Source organism: Saccostrea echinata, unplaced genomic scaffold, assembly GCF_033153115.1.
Source record: "Saccostrea echinata isolate AGI-Se365-2 ecotype Australia unplaced genomic scaffold, CSIRO_AGI_Sech_v1 ptg000054l, whole genome shotgun sequence".
NCBI classification, from domain to species: domain Eukaryota; kingdom Metazoa; phylum Mollusca; class Bivalvia; order Ostreida; family Ostreidae; genus Saccostrea; species Saccostrea echinata.
Genome location: NW_026889803.1, coordinates 15,602,339 through 15,623,416, shown reverse-complemented (window position 1 = coordinate 15,623,416; position 21,078 = coordinate 15,602,339). Strand labels below are relative to the sequence as shown.

The following is a 21,078-nucleotide window of genomic DNA, read 5'->3' as shown; positions in this document are numbered from 1 at the left end:
ATCCTACACACGAAAACTACATAACACAAGTGTAAAAGATTATATTCTAATTTTTTTTTATTGTAGTTTTTCCTTTTCTTTTTTATCATCTTCTTTTTTTTCTTTTGGTAGAAAGGTTAATAGTTTTAAAAAAAAATTATACATGTATATATATTGACACTTTCAATACATTTGCAAGACATGAAGTCAGAGTCAGCTACCTGGTGAAGACACAATATAGACAAGCACAAACAAACAAGTACATAAAATAAATTCAGCCATAAGTACATGTAGCTGCAGATACATCCTAAGTAATTTTGGCTATATGGACCGTAGATCTATGTATCAGTCTGGGCACCTTAGTTGTCAGAATACCTCATTAGTATACAAGTATTTGTAATGCAGAGGTCCTAGGTTTGATTCCTAGTCAAGCAAAATGTTTTTCCTCATGTATTTGTAAATTTTCAAAGTAATTGTTTATTCATTATTCCATTCCCTAGTACATATGGCTTCCTGATATACATTTTTTCTAAATTGCATAATACTATGGAATCATTTTAATTTGTGGAGGTCAGTGTTTGTGGGCAGGCATATAGTTTTGCTTTTTTGTGGACAGGACATAAATAAGGTTAACAAAAATACAATAAAAGGAATTAATGGATTGATTAAAATGTTAAAATAAGCATTTGTGGAAATATAAATTTATGGGTATAGTTGATCCATGTGATAAAATCCAAGAATGTTGGTCCCCCACAAACAATGATGATTCCACAGTAGATGTCAATCAGTTTTTGTAAGCTACCTGTCTGAAATGGTCAAAGTAATTAATCATACTCAGATAATTGTTTTCAAAATTTTATTACTGCTTGTTTATCAGCTGGATATAATTATATATTTTTAAAAATTATCAAATAGAATTGCTTCAAACTTTAAACACATTTAGTGAGATTACAGGAAATATTGCAAACAATGAATAAATTGTCTTTCCTTTATTTAAAGATATCAGATCAAATTTAGAAGCTTAAATGATTATGAAAATTGTGTGTCCAATGCTGCCAGTGTCCATGCTTTTGAAAAAAGAAGTCATGACTCAGAATCCATAGTGAGAAACAAGTCATGAATGAAGACTGAGATGGAGTGTTTATGTTTCTGTCCACTAAAACTTCTATGGAAAATGGTTGGTGTCTGGCTCATCCAATGATCAACCCATTGGCCGACTACCAGGTAATCTTTCGTTCAGCCAATACTTTGGGCCTGAAAAAAAAAAGATGATGATGAAACACATTTTAATCCATCATAAAGATTCTGGTGCATGAAAATACTTTTAAGTCTGTGCAAAGTGAAATTTAAAGGAATAATGAAAATTCAAATGATTATACTTGAACTTGCATTACATGTTAACATGAACTGATACATATTAAAAATGCATGTACATAGTCAATTTTCAATTTCAGATTCCAACCTGAAGAATACATAGGAAGAGTAAAAGCTTTTTAGGCCCAAGTAGTTAAAGATTCAAGGGCATATAGTTTTTGCCCTGTCCATCCATCTGTCTGTCTGTCTGTCTGTTTGTCCACAAAAACTTTAACCTTGCCCATAACTTTTGATTGGTTGGAGCTATGGCTTTCATATTTCACATGTGTATTCGTTGTGACAAGACCTTTGTTTTCGGTACCATCATATTTGACCTTTTGACCTTGACCTTGGAGTTTGACCCACATTTGCACAATTTTTTGAGACTTTAACCTTGACCATAACTTTTGAACAGTTTAAGCCAGGTCTTTCATACATCGCATGTGTATTTCTTGTGACAAGACCTTTCTTAGCATACCAACAATTTTGACCTTTTGACCTTGACCTTGGAGTTTTTCCTACTTCAGTATTGAAAAAAAAATTAACCTTGGCCATAACTTTTGAACAGATAGTGCTAGGGTTTTCATACTTCACATATGCATTCCTTGTGAGAAGACTTTTCTTTAAATACCAACAACTTTGACCCTTTGACCTTGGAGTTTGACCTACTTTTGGAAAACTTTAACCTTGGCCATAATTTTTGAACAGTTGGTGTTGGGGCTTTCATACTTCACAAATGCATTCCTTGTGCCAAGACCTTCCTTAAGATACCAACAACCCTGACCCTTTGACCTTGACCTTGAAGTTTGACCTACTTTTGAAAGACTTTCACCTTGGCCATAATTTTTGAACAGTTGGTGTTAGGGCTTTCATACTTCACATGTATATTTCTTGTGACAAGACCTTCCTTTGGATACCAACAGTTTTGGCATTGACCTTGGAGTTTGACCTATGTTTAAAAATTTTTAACATTGGCCATAACATTTGAACGTTTGGTTCTAGGGCTTTCACATTTCACGATCATGTGTATCACTTGTGTCAAGTACTTCCCTTGGGCACCATTCGACCTTGACCTTGCCCTTTTACTTACTTTGAAAAAACTTTAACCTTCGCCATAACTTTTCAACGGTATGTACTAGGGCTTTCATTTTTCACAGGTATATTCCTCGAGACAAGACCTTCTTTGGGTACCAACATTTTTTAATTTCTTGACCTGGAGTTTGACTTGCATTTAAGAAACTTAAACCTTAGCCATAAGCTGCCATACGGGCGCATCAGTGTTTAACAAACACATCTTGTTCATTTATATAAATACTTGCTAGCTATAGTCCAGAAGAATGTCCTGAAACCTGAATGTTTAGTCCACTATCAGATGAATTCCAATCGCATTATTCTGAAAAATCGAATATATAGTCATCTACATGCTTGCATGTCTTACAGTCACACTGTCTGGTCATCATAACTTTGCACTCCAATTAATTATACATTCAAAAATGTTATTTAGTAATTAATAAAGGCATTATCAAATATTTTTTGCTTTAGTTATCATTACATTTCTTTGATCAATGTTTTGTTTTCTAAATAGATAGGACTGCAATAGGGAGATAAAACTAAAAAAAAAGATGACACAGCTTAATAAAATGTTATATATCACGATATACAATGTGTACAAAAATATATAAGGTTTTTGTATCAGGATATATTACTTTTTTGTGTGTATTGTGTAAGTTAGGTAGTATTATGTTTCTTGAAATTATTTTTTTTTTAAATTTTGAACAAAGAAAAATGACTTGTAAATTTTATAGTCAAAATCTCTTGATTGAAAGAGAAAAAATCTAAACACTGAGGATGCTGAGGGACAAAAAAAAATACACAAGAGATTAGAAAAAGTTTGTAAAATGTGGACATGAAGTGTGCTAAGCTTAAACGTTTCATTCTGATTGTTCAATATTTAAAAAACAGGATAATTTGAAGATATTAGACATTATAATAGTCTGACTGGTTTATTATGTAAATCATTTTTGCTTTATAGCCATGATTTCTGATCTGCTACTCTCCTATCACTAAATCAAGCTACATGTACATAGCTGAATCAAGAGAATGTGCCATACCTGTATATACAGGGCATCTATTTCATCAAATTGAAAACTGTTCTGAATTTAGAAGTTTAAATTTTTGTTCAATAAAAAAATATTTACATAACTCTCTTTCATAGTAGGTTTCCCAGCAGAAAATATATTAATATTAACCAATCTTTCATATTGGTTTTAAAAGATCTCTATATGAATTTTGTTGCACTAAACTATTGCAAACAAAAAATTGCAAATACCAGTGAATAGAGTTTTGAAAAAGAAGTACTCAGATGAGACCCTACAGTGTACTAGGAAACAGGTTTTTCAAATTAAGTCCATATTTGAGCAGTATGGGACCTTGGAGACAAAATGAAGCTGCTGCCTGGGAAACACAACACAACAATTTGGAACACTGAATGTGGCACATGGCATTAAATAGAAAATTGCCTCTGATGTCATTTTTTTTTTTTTTGGAGGGGGGGGATGTCTGTATTTAGAATAAATGATTCAGTTTTATCTTAACGTTTATACTGATGAAATTATATAGACATGACTTGTTCTTTATTTTTTTTCTTTTTCCTCTTTTGCTTATGTTCTTATTTAAACTGAATAGTCAGGACATGATTGCTGAAACACTCTGTATATTCATCTACCAAGATGGTTGTGGTATACATCAATACATGTACATAAATGACCCTTAGAACTCGGTCCTGTAAAATTGACAAAACTTTGGGCTTAAGGGTTCGTATAAATGCAGGAAGTTCGGAAAAAAATCAATCTAGGTTGAAAGCCAAGGTATTTATATATTTTGAGATATCTTGCAAAAAGTAATGACGTTCCGGTCGTGGGACAGACTATACAAATCGTTATCTTTCTCTTTGAAAAAGAAACTTCGGACAAACATGAATTTTTGTATTCCGACAAGAAAGACATTGCTGGTAATGAAATGTTTGTCTATAATACCAAAGATTTTTCGATTTGTAAAAAAGTACTAATAAGATTACAATACCGTTTACAATGTACATACATGCAAATCTATCTTTTTTTTATTACCAGTGCAACAGAAGAGATTTATTATATTCTCGTACTTATTCTTGGAAGTATTAAAGAAAAACTTGATTACAGACAAAGACATAACAACACACAATAGAATGTGGTCCCAACATTTGCAGGATCTGGTCAACGGTGGTAAGTTTCATTTATTATGTTGGTCATTAAAATAAATTATTCGTCGCCCGCATGGCGCAGTGGTTAGAGTGTTCGCTCTATCTCGCGGAGTAAGGAGTTGATCCTTACGTCGCGGGTTCGAATCCCACTGTGGGATGTGGAGACCGGTCCTTCGGATGAGACCGTAAAAACCGAGGTCCTGTATCTCAGTAGGTGCTGGCACGAAAAAGATCCCTCACTGCTCAATGTGCCTGAGTGCCGAGTTTAGGTCAAAATTTGCAGCTCTCCACCGGCAAGTGATGGCGTCTCCATATGAGTGAAAGATTTCGAGAGGGACGTTAAACAATTAACAAACAAACAAACAAAAACAAAATATTTCTTTTTTGATTTAATAGAGTCTGGTAGGTTTTATGTTTATCTCCATTAGGCGTATTTATATCTTCCAAACCTCTTCAGAGTTCAGCTATTTCATTGATACTAATCTTTTTTTTCAGGAAATGAAAAAGAAGCTAAAAACTATCTTAGAATTTTAGAGGACGGAGAAGAAACGATATTCAATGTAAGTATTATATCTGGGACACTTCACCGAGGCGGTGCATCTTAAATTCAATTTGTGTTTGTCATTGATCCTTTAACCTCACAAAAATTCTCTCCAGTTATTTATACAGCCAGTCAATTTTCTTATTACAGATAAAACGATTTCAACGTCAGCTTAAAGCCACAGACTCACACGTAGAATTCTTGGCAAAAGGAGAAAATGATCTCGAGACGGAAATGGAGGAGCAGGAAGTTAAGTTCCGTTGTAGGAGACCAAACTTGTTAGAGAGATTTGGAATGAAACTGAAAAAGCTGTTTAATTAATATGACCCTAAAGACTTTTTTTGCGAAGTTTCAGGACATCAACTAAAATCCAGAGAACTGTGTTTCGTTAGATGTATAAGCTTCGTATCTGACTTTCTATGTGGCAGTTTAGCTACATGTCATCATCCTTTCTTTTTTTTTAATCGGTTTCTTTGTAGAATCATTCTTTTTGTTCAGAAAATTTCATTTTCATGCATCTACTTTGAAATTTTACTGATTTTTTTATTAAGGGGGGGGGGGGGGGTCGTAGGTTGAAAAAAAATATTACCATGGAGTTTTTGAGGGAATGTTTTAAGCATTGATAAAAAAATTAAACTCATTTATCACTTTCATTCACTTAAACTGTTTATTTATTTTAATAACCATATTTTATTTGAAAACGACAAGCAGAAAATACAGGCAAGTAGTACAAAAAATCAAAAAGGATTCGGGAACAAGTTTTAAAAACTTATACTACTAGTCCGTTTCCTTATAAATTATGATTAAGATGACAGACCCTTATTAGATATTCACAAAACAAGGTTTTAAGCTGCTTAAAAAATGATACATGTATTTGAAATAAACATACATGTTAAATTAGAAAGCATGTCGATTCATACAATGAATGACATTCTAATTACTTGTATACAGAGGAAATCTAATGGATTTGTACAATAGTATGTGAGAGAGAGAGAGAGAGAGAACAGAATATGGTTAAATTCACAGAAAAAATACATAAAGAATAAATACACTAGACAAAAGTGCTAAGGCACCACCAAATGAAATTAATATTTTACTTTTCAAAACTTGTTTATATGGAATTCCATATACGACAGCCAACTGCTTCCTGCCAACTGTTGACTGCCTACAGCCAACTGCAAGCTGCTTAATTACTGCCAACTGCCACTGCTCATATAGATGATATTCCTGTTTTGTTATCTTTAATATCTTTAATACGCATGCTTGAATAAATCCAATGCAAGAAAAGAACAGCGAACGATAGTATTGTTCTGCCAACAACCTCCAAGTTCAATTGTCAAAAGTTAACACATTTGAATGATTTTTCATATTTATGTAGATATTTATAGGAATTTTTTTAAAACATAACTTATTTAGGAAAACAAAGAGCGTCTTTAATTTTCGCAAAACTTGTGGTTTTCACAATAGAAAACAACGGAAAATGGAAATTTATTTTTAAACCCCCCCCCCCCTCTCCGTAAAGGAACAATTTCTCTTTATAGGTATTATGAATTGTTATTTCACAAATTCATACCCAAAGGTTTTGTTGCTTCACGAAGGGGGGGGGGGTATGTTTTCCGACTAAAAACAGGAAAATGGTCATTTTATTACCAATTTCAAATGAAATAACAAATAAAAATAAACGTACTTTATCAATCTGATATGTTGAAGTAGTAGTATTTGAAAATCTGGTGATGTTTTAAAGCTTGATTTTAATTGATTAAATTTTCTACCCCTCGTGAAAGGAGTTATAAATAAGAGCAATTAACTTTATGACACTGGTTTTCAAAATTATTAATCCATTATTAATGAACTTTTCTCTGCATTCATACAAGTTTTAATGGCCAGATTGCCATTTACGTAAAATGTAGTCTGGAATCGAGAGTTAGCGTGCGTAGTTCTTACAACAATAACTAAAACTGGCGGATTTAGACATTTTTGAACTGTGAAGGCGAGGAAGGAGTAAATTAGAAGAAGGAATATTTCCTCTTCAAAACATTTAATTCCCATATTTCTTGCAGGCAAGTGATTCAATAGTTTTTTATGCCCCCGGATCGAAAGATCCCAGGGGTATATTGTTTTTGTCCTGTCTGTCTGTTTATCTGTTTGTCTGTTTGTCTGTCTGTCTGTTGTCAACTTTAACCTTGCCCATAACTTTTGATTGGTTGGAGCTATGACTTTCATATTTCACAAGTGTATTCCTTGTGACAAGACCTTTCTTTGGGTACCATCATATTTGACCTTTTGACCTTGACCTTGGAGTTTGACCCACTTTTGCAAAATTTATGAGACTTTAACCTTGGCCATAACTTTTGAACAGTTGGTGCTTGGGGTTTCAAACTTCACATGTGTATTTTTTTTTTGACAAGGCCATCCTTTGGATACCAACAACTTTGACCTTTTGACCTTGACCTTGGAGTTTGACCTACTTTTGAAAAACTTTAACCTTGGCCATGACTTTTGAACAGTTAGTGCTCAGGGTTTCAAACTTCACATGTGTATTCCTTGTGACAAGACCTTCCTCTGGATATCAACCACTTTGACTCTTTGACCTTGACCTAGGAGTTTGACCTACTTTTGAAAAACTTTAACCTTGGCCATAACTTTTGAATGGTTAATACTAGAGCTTTCATACTTCACATATGTAATCCTTGTGACAAGACCTTCCTTTTGATACCAACCACTTTGACCCTTTGACCTTGACCTAGGAGTTTGACCTACTTTTGAAAAACTTTAACCTTGGCCATAACTTTTGAATGGTTGGTGCTAGGGCTTTCATACTTCACATATGTAATCCTTGTGACAAGATCTTCCTTTGGATACCAACCACTTTGACCTTGACCTTGGACTTTTATTCAAAAAACTTTAACCTTCGCCATAACTTTTGAACAGTTGTATCTAGGTCTTTCAAATTTCACAGGTGTATTCCTCGAGACAAGACCTTTCTTTGGGTATCAAATTTTTTATCTTTTGGCCTGGATTTTGACTAGCATTTGAAGAAACTTTAACCTTCGCCATAAGCTGCCATACGAGGGCATCAGTGTTTCACAAACACATCTTGTTTTTACATGTTTATCGTAAACCGGAAATAAATTCAAAATCTAGTTCCCGACTCAAATTCGACATCGGAAAGAAAAAAATCTACTTTCCTCAATTTAATTTTTTTCTGAAAATTGAAAAACTTGAGCGGCGGATTTGTAAACCTAGAAATAAAAAAATCCTTGCCTGATATTGTGAAAAAGTAGGGGGGGGGGGGTCAGATTTCTATGGGGGCAATTTTTCAACGTGAGTGGAGTCGTAGAATTACCGGCCTGGAAGAGTTTTCTACGGTCGAAAAATGACCCTACTTGTCGTAGAATATTGACCCAGGATCATTTTTCTACATAGAGATTTGACCCCCTGTTCAATATTCTACGAGGGTCACTTTTCGTCGTTACACCGGGCGCTTGGCGAAGGAACAGTCACTACCTATGTTTGACGCGGCGCGGCTAACGAGAATTGAATCCGGGCCTCCCGATCAAGAAGCGAATGTCCTACCACTAAGCTATCGTTTATAGAGGATAACTACAGTGTATATACAACTCAGTAAATGAGAGCATTTCAACTATACGTATTTAAGAAATCAAACATATATTTTGTTGAGAATGAGTTCAATAAACAAATGAAACCATTTTAGGTGTTTGATATATAGAATGAATCAACACTACATGTATATGTCATGCTGCATATGCTACAAAGACAACTGTACTAAATGTAATTCTGTATATGAAAACACAATGAAAATTATTCCTTTTTCATCACAATTTCATTATTAACTCGTTTCTTTCCATTGTAATTATAAAATAGCAACACGAGTCAAGCTACAGCGCATAGAAAAAAATGCATGAAGCATAAAAAGTTGAAAAGCCTAGATTAAAGTTGGAAAAGCAAACTCTCAAGTGCAAATTACCGGCTTAAAATTTGGAAAAACCACTTTAAAGTTGAAATTACTAACTTTAAAGTTGGAATTACCAACTTTAAAAAATATTACTTGGCACTAATACGCTTCCGTAATTTTTAAATAAACGAGGCAAATATTGACCCCTAGTTCAGATAACTCTGAACCCAGGGGGTATGAATTTTATTTTATTTTATTTTTTGTTAAGTGCTCATTATAAGTATGCAAAAACTAGTCGGCTGCTAGGTTTTCCTGTGCAGAGTTGTCGAGTTTTTTTTTTTTTTTAGATTTATGGTTATCCCCTCAACCCCAGCCCGGGGACAGGAAATAAGACTAAGTTTTAGTAATGTACGGGGGGGGGGGTGTTTTTGTTTTGTTTTGTTTTCATTGATGCCAAATAAATCTGTTCAGACATTTCAGAGGAAACAGTGTGTATGTTGAAAATTTCATGAACTTCACGCAAAATGATTGAAGTGAACAGATAGCAAAATGTCACTCTGGTCCCCTAAAAATATACAGGTATCGAGTTGGCAATCATTTATTCTGCCTTCCAGTTATGGATTCCGGTAACGATGAAGTCGAGGGACCATGCAGCGACTCGCAGCAGCAGCGTTGCGCCTATTCCCGTGCGAGACATCCTACTGAAGTGGACAAATCGAATAAACTTCAGGTTGAGTTCGAACTAAGTGCTATAAATTTTGAATTTACCGGGTGGCAGTAAATACTACATTTACAACATGACAACTTGTAAAGTTTGTATTTACTGCCACCCAGTAAATTCAAAATTTACAACTTGACATAACTATGACTGTTCCTTTGCTAGAAACAAAACTAAGTCTGAAGTTGATAAATCCCCGATTTCTTTCAAAAATGTTTCATCTACGGACATTATTTTGTACGCTCAAAGGCCAGTGCCATTGAGATTGTTGTTGGTAAGCTTTGTAACAGATTTAAATTAAAGGGGAATTCATATACACAATCTGACGCTAAGGCCTAGCTGGCTTGAAACTGTTTGAAGACTGAAGATGAGAGGATTTTTCAAAGATAGGGTAAAGTACACGTAATATGACTAGCAGTTATACACACAGTACAGAGTACTGCTTTTGACTATCTTTAAGGGTAAAACACATTGTGAACCAAATTCTTTTTAAAATCATTAATCTGTATTGTTGTGCACATTTCTGTGCTTTTCTTTTTATTTTGTGCATGTTTATTTCGAACATCCGATACAAATTCCATATATATGCCCTTAAGAAAAGTAGGTGTTATTTAAAACATGGTTGAACAGGATGAAAATGATCAAGGGATAACACAGACAAAAAGAGAGAAAAAATGTATCTGACCATGGAGGAATCGAAAAAAATTATAAAACCAACCTTTAATCAAGATACATTTACTTTGAGTCATGATGGCGGATAAATAAGGTACTCCTTCATCTGAATTTGTTGGAAATCGTCAATTTTGACATTAATGTTTCAATGTAGGCAGAGGAAATTCGAGAAGAACAAGTGTTGTCATGGTGTAAATTTCAAAAAAATGACACTTCCTTGACAGCGAACAAAAACAATTAAAAACAACAACGATCTTAACAAATTCAAATAAAATTGTCTTAATATGAATGATGTCAGAGAAAATGTTCTTGTGCTCTGTCCTTGTCGATGGGCATTTGTACAGTCGCCTGGAAAATTTCATTTGACAGCTGCACAACTAAAGCATTCTCTCAGACAACGATCATGCAGGTACATGCATATTTTTTGTCGAAATGGCAAATGAAAATAATTCTCATCTTCAGCGTATTATTATAAATGGGGGTTTAAACAGAATTTTGAAAACAAAAATATAAACATTTAATATGAAAGTGCAAAGATCTGCGACTGCTAAATTAGAACTTTGATAACCTTGAAATAAAGATCTATTTACAAAACGAGGGTAACGGTGGTCTTGGCTTGTTCTTGAAATAATTTGACTTTGCAAAGTGAATATTGAAAATAACATGAAAATATTAATAATTGTGATTTCGATCAAATACATGAACAATTAAACTAGGGAAAAAATTATATAAATATGTCAAAAGCAAGTATGACATACAGTGCATATAATATAAAAGTAAATTTAATTTGCGACAGATTTTAAACTAAATATAAAATTCATCGTCAATTTTATACTTACAGGAACAAAACATCCAAACAAAGGTAAAGAAATCAATCAAACAAAAAATAAATAAATAAATAATGAAAAAATGAAAAATAAAATAAAGAAATGTATTTTTGAAGAAAGAAATGTATACATTGTTCGTACAATAGTTAATAACGAACTACATGTAAGTTTCTGTCTATCTTTAAAAAGTCATTCACCTCATTATATAGATTGCTTTTGAAATTTCACATGAAATTCTGATTTTTACAGAGTCAATGATTATATCATAGATAATTTTTTTCTGTAAAGGCAGGAAACAAAATGAAAAATTCGATCATGTTTTATTATTTGGTGTTTAAACAACACTCATATTGCTTTTTGAATTTTTAAAGAAAAAAAAATTATAATAAATTTTTGTTAAGTTGCATTTAATCTTTCAATAAAATGGCAAAAATTAACATCAATATTGAGGTACCTGAGATTTTAGAATTAAAACCCAGCAAACCCGTCCCCGCGCGGTGTTTGAAAGACTAATCATAAAACAAGGCTAGGGGCCATTAGTGTCTGGCCACATCAAAGATCATACAACGTCTACTGTAAAAAATAGTCATAGCACAATCAATTCCAAATAATCATGGCTTGTATTTATTTGTTTTACGACATAAAACAAACATTTTTACATGACGATAGCGCATGTCGTAAATAAACTTTCCTTGAATAATTTCTTAAATCTTGTTTTGGGAGAGAAAAACACCTATTTTGATTACTTGACATTTTTTTGTTCTTCAGGTACCGGACATGATTTTACATTATTCGCGATCAGTTTTTATTTTAAAAACACATGTTGCTAGGGTTAAGAATTTATCGCATGATGTTTAATTGTGGATTGAAGTGACATAAAGACGTAATTTACTCATTAAAACAAACTCCAGTCGTTCTATCAACTTCAATACTCTCGAAACAAAATTTGCTGGAAATCTTTTCTCCGATCAACTTTTTTTTTTTTTGGAAAAAGAAAATCAGAACCTGATCAAAAAAAAAATATACTGATCGATTCCATTTGATTCGTTTTTGTCGATTTCGGCAATCAATATGACAAGGAACCATAAAATGGACTTAAACCTGTCATTCTTCATATATAGGTCAACTCTGGGAGAATAGTGGAAGGTTTACCGATGGAAAATGCCTTCATATGAATGGCTAATTTATGAATGCTGATATCTTGTCCACCGAAACGTGCTATGAAGAGTACTTTTGACAGTATACTGTTTATTCACACTTCTTGACCCAAATATATACATGATTTTGCTTTGTGGTCATTTCGTAATATGAAGCGCAAGCAAATTTCATGACCGTTTTTGGAGCATAAATTCAAAACTAAATTTCACCTTTTAAGTATCAAAAATTTTTTCCTCTTAAAAAATGTACATTCTACTTTTTCTATCTGGACTACTAGCGTTTCACTTCGGAAATTCAATGATCGAAGAAATGCCAACACCAGGGGATATTGAAGATTGTTTTAATACACAGTACAGGAAAACTAACTTACAACGCAGCATTGGTGCCAAAATTTACTGGAAGTGTATGCAAAGAGCAGCTTGCAATCGTGCCATGTTAAATCAGGGTAGTAATATGACTGTGGAGGAAACTCATTATATAGAAAGTCTTCTCCCCCCTCCAGTGGTGTTCTATGGGAACGGTATAGATGTATTTCATCCTAATTCTGAGCACAGATGGAGGAAAGAATACCGAATGATGACCGAGAAAGAAAGAGAGGCTTATCACCATGCTGTCAATACGTTAAAGCGACTTCGGGTAAATATGTAACGAAAAATCTGTTAATTGATTAAGATTATTATTCTCATCCTAGAAGAGATTAATAAAGATAACTTAAATTTAGTATATTTAGCAAAAATTAACTATAATATAGTACTTCATAATACTTTATAATTTTACTTTGATTTACTATCATAGTTTGAATTACTATAAAACGTTACTCTATAGAACTTTTTTGGGGGGGGGGGGGGCAAAGCATTAATATCTTTCAAATAACATATCAATGACAGTATTTTTGAAAATAATATTTAAATATACAAGAGCACATTGTAGTAGATCTATTTTATATTTAAAAAAATCTCATTTGAAAATTGAGGTCAATGAAATACAACAATCTAATTTCATGGTAAAATTTCATTGATTTACCCTTACTAAGGGTAAAAAAATTGACAGTAAAAAAGGAACTAAATTAAATGCTTTAATTGGTTATAATAAAAACTTTGATTTTCATTAGTAAATACTTTGACGTACTGTAGTAAACTAGAGTTTACAATACATGTACTACGAAAACTATTGTTTACTATAGTTTATTTTGTTAGACAGCTTCCTCATTTGAGAAAGTTTAAAACGTCTTTATGTGTATGTTAGGGGGGGGGGGATAAACTGGTTTTAATTTAACGTATATTTAAGGATGAATATACATGAACATTTTCCCCCAAAAAACGTTTTATTTTGGATTATATTGATTTCTGTTACATACACTGTTTAAAACGATAGTGTTCAGTGACTAGCTTAAACTGATTAAAAATATTAATGCTCCCAACGACAGAGGTTATATCGCAAATAATTCAACACAGTAACAAAGAACATTATTTCAAATTGCTTTCAGAGGTCAGTGACCTAATACATCACTTCCGATATTTTAATCAAATTAACTCTGATGTTCTTTAGCATTTGCTCTGAACTTCATCGTATTTTTATTCTTACTTATTTCAGATTGGTAAATCGAACAGATATGACGTCATTGCTGCTCTCCATGAAGGTGCTATTATAAATTCCGCTCATGAGGGTCCAAACTTTATGGGATGGCATAGAATTTACCTTATAGTGTAAGATTTTTATTAAAAAGATTTACCATAAAAAGAAAAGGACATTTTTCTGAAAATGCTTATTTTTAATACCTATGCATGTACACGTACCAGAACCCATGAATAAATGCGTCAGTGTCGTGTAGCCACAATACATAATTATATAGTAACGTTTTGGATACAATACAGAAAGAAATGATTACTTACATCTGCATATTTTTTATGCAATTACATATAAGTAAATTTTTGTACATTGATAACAAGTTAAAGGTCTAGTTTTCTTTACAAGGTGGTAAATGTCAGCTGAAGGAATGGGGTCTTTCTTGACAAGTACTAGATACATGTCGAGCTCGTGTCATAGCTCACTTGAGAATTTCAAAATCATTCCTATCCTACATGTATATTATGATGCACCAATTATCTCATTTTCCAGAAAGTATGAATTATGCAAGACACTTTATTTGCACATGAATACCTTATATAATGCTGTACTTCATTTATTGCATGACAATATATAGATACACACGTGCTTCAGAAATTAAGAAATATTCCCATTTAGTAATATAAAATTTAAATTCGCGTATAGTAGTATGTGTTACATTACCGACTGATAAAACAGTAAAATAATGTTATTTTTTAGGATGGAAAATGCTCTTAGGCAGATAGTACCTGGTGTTACAATTCCCTATTTTGCCGGTGATTTCGATGAACCTTTGAGAGACTCAACGCAGTCTGTTTTATTCTGCGATAAATTCTTCGGAAACGGAAATGGCGTTGTAACATCTGGACCCTACGCAAACTGGTCAACCCCATCCGGGCCACTTGTTCGTAACTATGGCGATGATGGAGAGCTGTGGACTACCGAGGGCATACAGAGGATTCTTAATAAAACACGGAATGCTGAAATCATTGCACCTAATGCAGAGGAAGAAGATAATCTAGAGGAACAACACGGCGGAATTCATAACTGGATTGGAGGCGGAAACGGGCAAATAGCCGATCTGGAAACTTCCTCTCAGGATCCTGCATTTTTCAGCCTCCATGCTTATGTGGATTATATTTGGGAAGAATTCAGAAAGAGACAGGCTACCTTTGGTATTAATCCAGCGAAAGATTATCCTGAAGATTACGGCGAGGAGGAGCATCATCCCCTGCGACTGACAGGGTTTGCAGCACTACGGAATATTGATGGTTATGCTCATGGTTTAGCGGCCTTGGTTAGTTACAAACCTAAACCTACCTGTTCCAAGCAGAGACCATATTGTGGATCACCGTATTTACGCTGTGACACCAAGCACAATCCTCCGAGATGCATGTCGAAAACCATAGCAAGTGTGTACAGAACAAGCGATTCAGAAGATGAAGAATGCAATGCAACCAGAACAGATAATGCTGTACAAAACCGTTTTAGTTGCGATGGAGACCAAGATATAAGACGATGGGTTTATATCCCAGTAGAAGTTATATGCGTTCGTCCGCCAGAGAAAAGAATTTACGGTTCTTATCCCGTTTTCAATGGAAACCTGTATCGACGAGGAGATATTTATGCACCAAAAACATATGGAATGGAAGATGTACTTAAAACTGACAATTTGGCAAAATACTCGCGATGCAGGGATGATACGGATAGAAATGCAGGTCGTGTGACAATTCAGTCACGTGGTTTGAATTATAAAGGAACGTATGCCGAATTTGCTCTTATGGATACGAGGTTAGCTATGTCTAATTCAATGGCATACGTTGCTGTTAAAAATCCAGAAAATGGTGTATCAGAAGTAATCATATCTGCTCGCGACTCATGTGGCAGGGTTTGCAGAGCATACTGCAAGAATAACATGCCAGGAAGTACGGAGTATAGACCATGTAATGGCGTCGTAAGAGTGACGTCACGGATGCCGAAATTATATGGACGGCATTACGGAGAAAATGTCTACGATATGTGGAATCTACCACTTGGTGAGAACTGTCCATCTATCAAAAAGACAGAAGTGTCCGTAAAATTCTTTTGCGATTTCAAAAATGACTGGCCTTGGCAAAGTGATTTTGTCTTACAACAAAAGCGAATGGGACCAGCACTCCCAAGACGATCGAATGGAAATAATCGAAGACAGCCGATAGTAATGCCATCAATGGTGCGAGGACTTGTAAAAGAAAACCGAATAAATAATTTACAACAAGAGTTTATCAGGGATAATCGAAAGCTGCCCGGTATGTTCCTCTTTTTCTTAATGCAGATACTCGAACTCTGAGGTTATCTTAAGATATTATTGGCATACCTTTACTATGGAGTACTTAGTGATAAAGCTTATTAGTACATTAGGAATAATTACTCTAATTAAAAGCTGTACGAGATTTTCATATCTGTAGAAGACTACATAACTAACAAAGATTTTACATGTTGTATATGATGGATTTAGTAGAAATCCGGAAAAAAAGGATGTTAAATAGTGCTATATTGTAATTAATTACATTTTTATTTTTTGAATAGTTTTTATACTTGGTGCAAAGCACTGATACTTTATTGTTTTGTCATTAATGATGACTTATTGTTTTTTTCTTTCAGTCGATCATAAAGTGCCAAATTTTAAAGGCTTTATTGTATTACTTTATACATGTATTTATAACTTTACTGAAAGCAACCTGACCATATTTTCTTTCACATTTGCTTTGACAGGTTGTTTCTTAGGACATAGCTGTCTCCTAGCAGGACCATGTAGACCATGCCATAATGGCCAGAGATTTCAGTGTTTGAACACTCACATTAATTTTGCCGTGTGCCAGAATGGGGCGTATGTGATACGACAATGCCTGGGACGATCACGTGTCAAAGGTCATGCCTATACGTGTGTAGGTGATGTTTATGGACAGCAGTTTTTGTACTAGATATTTTCTAAAACGAGATGATCCGAAAAAAATACCGGTTATTTTGAGTCCCTGTTCTTTGCATGTACCCAGAGACACAACATAAAAACTATTTGAATGTCTCATGTACTACTGTATATCAGATGTACAATTTCTAAAAAATATAATTTCCCTTTTTGTTTTTTTGTTTTTTTAAAGATTTCTAACAAAAATAATTTTTAACTTAACATGTAATTGTACAATGCTTCAATTTCTGGATTAAAAAAGAAACAAGGACATGTTACATTCTTTAGTTTCGAACTGTGTTCTCTGATTACGAATTTATAAGTGTGAATGTTGTGTAAAAATCTGTATTTTAGGAAAAGGAGCTTGTGCATTTGGGGTTTGGTTACAAACTGCAGGCTGCGTAGTGAGTTTGCTTGTGTCAAATTAGAGCTTTTTTGTAAGAGTACCAATGGCTTAAGTTTTTAATAACTGGTGCTATTTCATAAAATAAATTAATCATGGATACATGTATATCTTTATATTGTATTAATGGCCTTCCAGGAACAATGTTGATAAAAAAAAAAAAAAAAAAAAAAAAAAAAAAAAAACAGACTGGCAGACTGTTATTCAGAAAACACTTTGGTGTAACCGTGAGAAAAGTGAAAAATTCTTTTTAGGAGAAAAAAATCTTTTCCTAAGGATTCGTTTCATAAATGTTATAAGAATGCAGTTCTATCAGTTTCTACGAAAATTTAATTTAAAAAAAAAAAAAAAGTTTCTTACGATTTTTTGCATTCTGATCAGCTACTAAGTACTTTTGTTTTCATATTCCGTTAGTGTGAATGTTTATGCAATAAATGTTAGTTAGCGTTTTACGTATAAATGCAAAGACCCATTGATCACAAATGTTGGAAAGTTAGACTACATTTGTTTTTGCTAAAGGAATGGTTCCGTATAAAATGTTTGAGAACTTTAAAGGATTGAAATCTTATTTAAGAGCGGTCTTTATATAAAGTTACATTGAATGTAACATTGAGTATTTGTTCTTCATTTTATCTATCTCTCATTATTTTTCCTCATTTGTAAATATATATTCTATGTATAATCTTTGTGACATGTTTTTTTGATTTATGAGGTATATTTGTGTCGAAGATAATAGAGGACATACATTCAGATACAATTTACATACGGGAAATTAGCATTTGATGTGGTAACAAACAAAAATCATGCAAATTCTAAATGTCATATTAGCCATATGAAAACCTGACATTATTGCAACGATTGGGTCTTCGATAGTCTAAGAGATATTTAGTAGCATGTTTATAGCCTCATAGTTATCTCATATATATATATATATATATGACATTAAACGTCAGTGTTTTCTGTTCATCAGTATTTTGTTATCTTTGAACATTTGCCTGGGTTAGGAAAAAGATCACCTCAAAATTGTCACCTTAATATGATATATTTTTTCCAAGTCCAGAAAATGTATTTCATAAGTGTATACAGGTTCCTTAATCTACAGATTATTTATATAACCGACTGCATGCATCTTATTTTTTTACCAGACTAAGTTTACTTTGAATAGTATGCCAGAAAATGAGATTTGCTTACCAAAATAAGAATATATTATTAAATGAAATACACCATCGAATATAAGGGAAATTTGGAGATTTGTTTCGATTGATTAAATTTAAAAAAAAAATTAATTGAGAGTCTTTAATTTACAGTGCTACAGACTCAATCAAAAGTGCCCAATTCTCTCTGCGTTGTATTAGTCTAAAACTACATACATAGCAAGAACGGTATCTACCTTGGAATCAGACTCTATAGAGCATTGTTACAACGCACTTTGAAAAATTACGCACTTTGAAAAAAAATTTCAAAGTGCGTTAATTTTGGGACCACGTTAACGCACTTTGAAAAAAAAAAATTTCTTTTCAAAGTGCGTTAATATCGACCATATTAATGCACTTTGAAAAAAAAAGTGCACGGCTTGGTCAATATTTTTGCAAATTTTAGGTGTGATGAATAATTATTTGAACCTGGTTGGATAACTTTTCGGTGATGACGTCAGGATCTGTGATATAGACGTTTTAAAAATTTTTAGGAGTTGTCTTTTTTCCAAAGGTTCTCGTAATTCGGTATAAAAGGGAAATGGGTTTTAGAAATAATGGAGGAATGATTGTTTAATAGCACAGTTTCCTTTCTTTTTTCTTTTCTTTTTTATATTTTATCCAGTCTCTAAATAAGTTCGGTAGATGCAGGTGTCGATAAGTGACTTAAAGCATCGCATATTTCTTAGGGAAAAGGGAGCAATTATGATTTTTCCATACCATGAAAATTCTCTCTCTCTCTCTCATCTATTTTTCTATCATATTCATCTATCTATCTATTGTGAACATATATGAAACAATGTTTGACTCATTTATTTGATAGTAAGAAAATAAACCTTAGCAACATTACTCACTCGACTGAAATTTTTACCTCGTTCACTGAAAACTTTTTCTCAAAAAAGTTATGCAGTCGGATTACTTCTAAATCTGTAATTTGATATCATAAAAACGCTTGACATGTCAAATAGCATTTTTTAATTATCATGTAAATGCATTTTTTCTTAGGATTCATTGTGGATACATTTTGAATAAAGGTTGTGCGGCTCTCTTCTTTAATATAATAGGGTGCGTAATTTTTTTTTCAGGAAAAAGCCTTATGTCATTTTTTTTTTCCATCTATTTTACGTTTGCTCAAATTTGTTGAGAGAAATAATATCAATGTCATATCAGTTATGTAAATATATATATTTGTGTAGGAAAGATAGAGAGTTGGGCTGAGGGACTTTCTACCTGTCTTCTCCTCGTTCTCGATGACGGTAGATCAATTCATCAGTTTTTCGGAAGAAATATAACAAATTAATGCTGTCTATTATTAAAATCTAAGTCAAGAATTTTTAGTTTTAGACGTATTTTTTCAAAGTGCGTTAAGTGTCTCCATGGTAAAAAAATGTTGATGTACACTTTTGACGCACTTTGAAAAAAAATTTCAAAGTGCGTTGATTTTGTCCAAAATTTAATGCACTTTGAAATTTTTTTTCAAAGTGCATTGATTTTGTCCCAGTTTTAACGCACTTTGAAAAAAATTTTCAAAGTGCGTAATTTTTTCAAAGTGCGTTGCCACAGAGCATGTACTATTTCCCTTTGTTACCTCTTAGTCTTTCAATGAGTGCTTGCTTTGAAAATTGTGTCAAAAATTCAAAGAATTATAAAAAGCTAAATGTAACAATTGATTCTCCTTAAAAGAATTTGTCGTTTTCACGAATATTTTCAAAGTATTTGAATCATATTGCTAATTAAGTTAATAAAACTGTTATTTTGATGTGATTAGGTCCGATTTTTAAACAGACAGGTATGACTGGAGATAAAAATTTCATTTTTGTTCAGATTTACCAAATAAAGATACTTTATGAATGTATTGATTTCTTTTTCTTACTTCTTTGCATTCTAGACATTTACTTACCTCAGCAAATCGAAACAATCTTGTACAGACTAAATAATACCTAAGCTAGCAAAATGACATTTTATATTGCAGACCTTATACTGTTCGTGTGAGAAATGTTTCTTTATGGACTCGATTTCATCTTCATTAACTGGAATTGGTCCCTTGCTCATTTCTTCATGCATATTTTTCAGCAAGGAGACAGACTATTTGCGCCTTGATTTGTTTCTGTAATCGATCACTGTCTATAAAGATCACGTTTAATGTCTAAATAAGAAACATTTAATATGTACATAAGGAAGACTATATCTTCCCCTTATTTCGTTTTTAAGGTCTTTAAAAAGCTGTTCATCAAAATAACATGTCATTGAAGGACTCTGGTAGGTCCTGATATTCAGATGTTCCGTGCAAATGTTACAAGAAGCACCTCGACCAAGAGCTTCATTTAGATCCATTAATTGGCTACATTGTATCCTTTTTGATAGGGAGAATCAATTTAGTTGATATAAAAGACTTCTTTTCCTGAAAGCTTAGATATTCTTTCCTGTATAATATCCTTAGAAAACTAGGGATTTACTGCCATCCTCTAATCTACTGGGTAACGTTCCTACTAATGGTGTGTTGTACAAGGAATGGTTGGATTTGTTAT

At 33.1% G+C, this 21,078-nt stretch overlaps 2 protein-coding genes across 2 annotated transcripts in view; one reads left to right on the top strand and one right to left on the bottom strand.

Annotated features, from left to right (window-relative positions):
• The window catches only part of LOC133171732 (twisted gastrulation protein homolog 1-A-like), a 403,867-nt gene extending 388,032 nt beyond the window's left edge, over window positions 1-15,835 (bottom strand). The window contains exon 1 of the mRNA XM_061306526.1: window positions 15,829-15,835. The gene's annotated coding sequence lies outside the window, so the exon portion shown is untranslated. The remainder of the gene's footprint in view (window positions 1-15,828) is intronic.
• On the top strand, window positions 12,646-16,970 carry LOC133171730 (uncharacterized). Its single transcript, XM_061306523.1, has 4 exons — window positions 12,646-13,038; window positions 13,996-14,108; window positions 14,728-16,295; window positions 16,762-16,970. Exons 1-4 carry the CDS (start codon window positions 12,646-12,648, stop codon window positions 16,968-16,970), a joined length of 2,283 nt encoding a protein of 760 aa, XP_061162507.1.
• The last annotated feature ends 4,108 nt before the right edge of the window (window positions 16,971-21,078 follow it).

Excerpts from the sequence above, each read along its gene's own strand:
- LOC133171730 (XM_061306523.1), top strand. The coding sequence starts at position 12,646 with ATGTACATTCTACTTTTTCTATCTGGACTACTAGCGTTTCACTTCGGA. Across the intron at positions 13,039-13,995 it reads ATACGTTAAAGCGACTTCGG|ATTGGTAAATCGAACAGATA; the intron begins GTAAATATGTAA and ends TACTTATTTCAG. Across the intron at positions 14,109-14,727 it reads CATAGAATTTACCTTATAGT|GATGGAAAATGCTCTTAGGC; the intron begins GTAAGATTTTTA and ends GTTATTTTTTAG.